This window comes from Caloenas nicobarica, chromosome 14 (assembly GCF_036013445.1).
Source record: "Caloenas nicobarica isolate bCalNic1 chromosome 14, bCalNic1.hap1, whole genome shotgun sequence".
NCBI classification, from domain to species: domain Eukaryota; kingdom Metazoa; phylum Chordata; class Aves; order Columbiformes; family Columbidae; genus Caloenas; species Caloenas nicobarica.
In genome coordinates, this window is record NC_088258.1 from 5,489,612 (window position 1) to 5,494,259 (window position 4,648).

General features: G+C 52.0%; 1 protein-coding gene across 1 annotated transcript; it reads right to left on the reverse strand.

Annotated features, from left to right (window-relative positions):
• Positions 1 to 1,069: 1,069 nt before the first annotated feature.
• Positions 1,070 to 3,577, reverse strand: ELFN1 (extracellular leucine rich repeat and fibronectin type III domain containing 1). Its single transcript, XM_065645022.1, has one exon. The coding sequence runs from the start codon at positions 3,569 to 3,571 to the stop codon at positions 1,181 to 1,183; it is 2,391 nt and encodes a 796-aa protein (XP_065501094.1). The 5' UTR covers positions 3,572 to 3,577; the 3' UTR covers positions 1,070 to 1,180.
• Between the last annotated feature and the right edge of the window lie 1,071 nt (positions 3,578 to 4,648).

A 4,648-nucleotide genomic window follows, 5' to 3' on the forward strand; every position in this document is an offset into this window, starting at 1 on the left:
GATAAACCACCCCTGACCCCAAGGATCACTGCTCTCCAGACATGTCTGTTTAGGGGGACATGACATACCTTTCAATTTGCAGGAGAAATCCCCTTGATTGGTGGCACCTGCTCAAGCAAGAACCCTTCACTTCTCATCCCCTTCCCTGTTCTTGGTGGTGATGGTCTCCCACCTGGAATAAGGTGGAGGATTCTGCCTTTCTGGGTATGTGCCTTTTTTTTCTCCATGAACATGGAAGCAATGAGAACTTAGACACAGGCAATTGTTGGGAGAAATCAAAACCAAACACTTAAAAACCCAAACACTCTCCCTCTCCCCCCAAAATATCGTACCAACCAACCACCCACCAACCAACCACCCACCAACCAACCAACAAAACAGTCCTTCAAACCAAGCTCCATCTCTTTCTCTAAAATCCATGATTAAAACCTGGTACAAACAGCTGAATATAGATATATATATATATATTTTTAGTAGATGTAGTATAGCTTTTTTTTCTCCTCTCTCTTTCTCATTATACAGCAAACATTGCAAATATAGAAATTTTCTCTGTACAATTAATGACTTCGGTTTACAATGCAATGTGTGGTAAAACCTCTCAGTGAGTGAAAATGTGAACGGGCCTTCAACCGGGTAAAAGTCTAAACTGGAAGACTCCGTTTGCAAAAACAGCCCAAAGGATAGATCTCCTTCTGGTCTCTTTTTGGTTTTTGTTGCTGTTTTTGTTGCTGTTGATTTTGGAAGGGAAGGAAGAAAGAACACAAACTGTTCACAAAGAATCCACAAAATCACGGAATAAGGACTCATGCAATGCAATATTGGGAAACGCCAGACCTCAGCTCTCTGCCTGCTCTTTCACTTTCTTTTTATATTCCATTTTTTCTTTTTTTCTTATTTTTTTAAAAAAAATCAAAATGAAACAAAACTTCTTTTTTTTCACTCCACAGTTCGTTTGTTTTGTAAAGTTTGTGATCAAATTTGGTGCATGTCTCACCACTGTGAGGACATTTCAATATCTCACTTTATATATTATATAGAATATTTATAGATTTCCATAATTTGTTCTCTCTTTTATTTTTTTTTTCATTTTATTTTGTTTCAAAGACAGTCTGAATAAAAATAGCTGCTGCGGATTTCTTTTGGTCCAGTTAGTGTGTTAAGTCACGAGTTGTGTGAGGACTCAGGACTTTTGCTGGGCAGAGACGCCCTTCCAGTAGTCTAAGATGTCGTGAAGATCCTCGTCTTTGGCAAACTGGACCTTTTTGCGTAGGGCATGGCCGGCTGCCATATACTCCTCTTCATCTTTGTGCCGCTTGCGGTTGAGTTTGAAGCGCTCCCAGATGCTGTGCGATGGTTTGCAGGTGTACTCCGGGCTGGAGGTGTAGCTCAGGTTGTGATACTGAGGCGAGAGCTGGGAATAGGCCAGGTCTCTGGGGCGAGGACGAGTCAGAGGCTCCAGGATGGAAGGCTTTCGCCCCGCCATGCTGTCGTGCTGCTCCCCTTGGTGCGAGCCAGGGTACGAGTGCCGGTGTTCGCTGTACTGACGGATCTTCTCCGCCTCTGCCCGCAGGATGGCCGCAGCTGGTGTCACAGTGAGGATGGTGTCGGTGGTGGGGGACGTCTTCTCGATGTATTTGGCTTCTGATTTGTGGCCCGATCCCTCAGAGCGGTAGGACCTGGGGCTCCGTATGGAGCCGCTGGAAGAGGTGCTGGAGCGTTTGGGGGCCGCCTCCATGCTGTGGTGCCGCTGGAGAGGGTGGTTGTAGCTTTCCTTGTAGACAGGGGAGAGGAATCCATGCTTGCTGGGGATCTGCTCTGATAAGAGCACCAGCTGAGGCTCCACTGTGGAGACTGCCCCCGATTTCACCCCTTGGAAGGAGGTGGACTCAGATTTCAAGGCATCAATGCAGTTGTTGATGATCTGGTTCACCTTGTCCACCTCCTTGGCAATGGTGGAGATCTCAGCCACAGAGCTCTGGGTGTCCGGCGGCAGGGACAGCTCACAGTCTCGCCTCTCTGGCTGTTCACCTGTCCTCACCTCCATGTAGTTGCCCTTGGTGGCCTTAGGGGTCTCGCTGCTGTCAATCAGCTTGTACTGCTCGATCTCGCCAGCAGAAGGCAGGTAGGGGATGCGGGTCACTGTCTCCCCGCCCAGCATCTGTCCCTGGGACAGCTGGGTGATGCTGGTGGTCTCCATTTCTGGCCCATATTTCAGCTCAATGATGGTCTTCTTCATGCTCCCGGCAGCCTTTTTGTGCTTCTCCTCCTGCTGGCGCCTCTTCCGGAGACAGTAATACACAACGCCCAGGACAATCACCATGCCAAAGAGACAGCCCAGGATCGTCATGATATAATGAGTGGCAGTGGAAGGGGTGGGCACTGGCTCCTTGCGGCTGGGTCTGGTGGGTGTGATGGTGACACAGGTGTGGTTGTACTTGGAGTATTGGTGGACAGAGACTACACAGTAGGTGTAATCTCTTTGTGCTACTAGGTTGCTCACGGTGATGTTCTCCTCCTTCTTCCTGAGCTTGGTGATCATGGAGGAGAAGCCATTTTCGAACTGGGAGAGGATGTACATCTTGCTGAAGGGGTAGGGGATCTGCACGGTGAGGACGGCCGAGTTGTGGTTGAGGTGCTTCACCTGGATGTTGGGGCGCACCTCTGTCTCACCGATGGGTGTGAAGAGGGAAAACTGTGGGGTCGTGCCATCACCAGAGGAGCAGTCCTCCTCGGAGCAGGGGCTTTCAGAGGGTGCCGTGGTCACCTGGTACCTGGGAGGGATAAAACGAGGGATCACAGTGTAGGAGCCACCGGTGCAAAGGGAAGAGAGCATGCTCAGAGCATTGCGGTAGCCAGTCCGGCCTTGGCCTAACAAGTAGTAGCCTGTGTAGTCGGGTGGGGAGTCGCACTGCATCCGGTCGTACGTGCGTGTCATGTTGGTGAAGGCCTCCAGCCATTGCAGGAAGCCGAGGAGCTCGCAGGAGCAGTAGAAGGGGTTACTGTAGAGTTCACAGACAGAGAGCTTGTTTAGGCCCCTAAAAGTGTTGCTGTCGAGTCTTTGGATCCTGTTCATGGACAGGTCAATGTTCACTATGTTGGGGCACTCCCAGAAGGCATTGGGGGTGACTGACTCGATGAGGTTGGCCTGGAGATAGAGGTACTCCAGCTTCCCCAGGCCCCGGAGGATGCCCTCGGTGAGGTTCCTCAGGCGGTTGTAACCCAGCTGCAGCACCTGGAGGTTGAACTGTCCTGAAAAGGCACCATCCTCGATGTAGGAGATCTCGTTCTTCGTCAGGTTGAGGTATGTCAGGTTGCCGAAGCGGCTGAGCGAGGCGTACTGCACGCTCTTGATCTTGTTGTCGTTCAGCCGCAAGTCCACGATGGTGCTGTTGATCTGCTGGGGGATGGACTCGTAGGGGGGCTGGTTTTGGCTGCAGATGGCCAACCAGACGAAGCCCTTGTCCCCCTCAATGAGCCAGCAGTCTGCCCGCACCCCACCGGTGTGCAGGAGAGAGACAGCTGCCACGCAGACGCAGAGGGCTGACGTCGCGGCCCACCGGCGACCTGCCATCTGGAAGGGCGGCGAGGAGAAGGGGCTCCTGGTCTGCTGGAAGAGGGGAGCGGGACAGGGACTGGGAAGACGTGGGCTAGTGCTTCTTGGGCAGCTTCGCTCGCCTCTCCCTTCTCCTCATGGCTTGGAGACAGGGGGGAAGCGTCTGTGGAGAAAGCAGACCTCGGTGCCCACAGTACTCGGCAACCACCGGCCAGGGGCTGCTACCAAGGCCGGGGTGGCTGAGGCTGGTCCCACATCACCAGGTCTCCGGCATCTCGGGGAGGGAGTCATGAAGTTAGGTGCTCGTGCGGAGGAGTCCCTCTGGCTTACAGACGAGCCTTCCTCTCACTTTTTATAGTACCTCTCCTCGTTTTCTTTTTGCTGCCCATCGTGACACTGGTCCCCATCTCCACGTGGCTCTGTGGGTCTGGCTGTCCCCACTTGGTCTCTCAGCTCACCTGCACAAAACAAAACACGAGCATAAACTACACTGAAAGGAATGACAACGTTTAGAGGTGTTGGAGATGCATCCCAAAACCCTTTTCACGTCAGGCACTTGCCTTCTAACTCTGGCTACCGCCTTTTAAGGAGCCTTTGGTCTATTTGGGTATTGATGCCAATGGCGTTTGGCAGCATGAGGGAAGGTGGTCACTGACCATGCAGGTCATCATCCTGTGAGCACATTGTCCAGCGTCACATTATAGGCAGGGGAGAGACCAAAGTACATCCAGGGCACCATTCGTCTGACCTATTTAGGTGTCTACCTTAGGAGGAGAGGAGTGATGCCCCAGAAGTGTCTGTTCCTCTCTGCTGAGAGCAGATGAAGTCTAGACAACTCGCTCTGATGTAGATTTGATGCTGCAGCGTTTTGCTGAGGGGAATCCTAACTGTCTCATGTGCTGGTGTGCGCAGTGGCGGTGCCCACAGAGCGGGATGCTGACTGAGGATACCATGTCTCTCTGACGGCATTGCTGCATGGCGTCTAGGATAAAGCTCAGCATCAAGTGCCTGTCCTGTTTCTGAGAACCTGAGCGGTAGTTTCAGGGCACTGTTTGACTACAAAACACACTAGTGTGATTGTCCACCATCGGATGT

Excerpts from the sequence above, each read along its gene's own strand:
- ELFN1 (XM_065645022.1), bottom strand. The coding sequence starts at position 3,571 with ATGGCAGGTCGCCGGTGGGCCGCGACGTCAGCCCTCTGCGTCTGCGTG.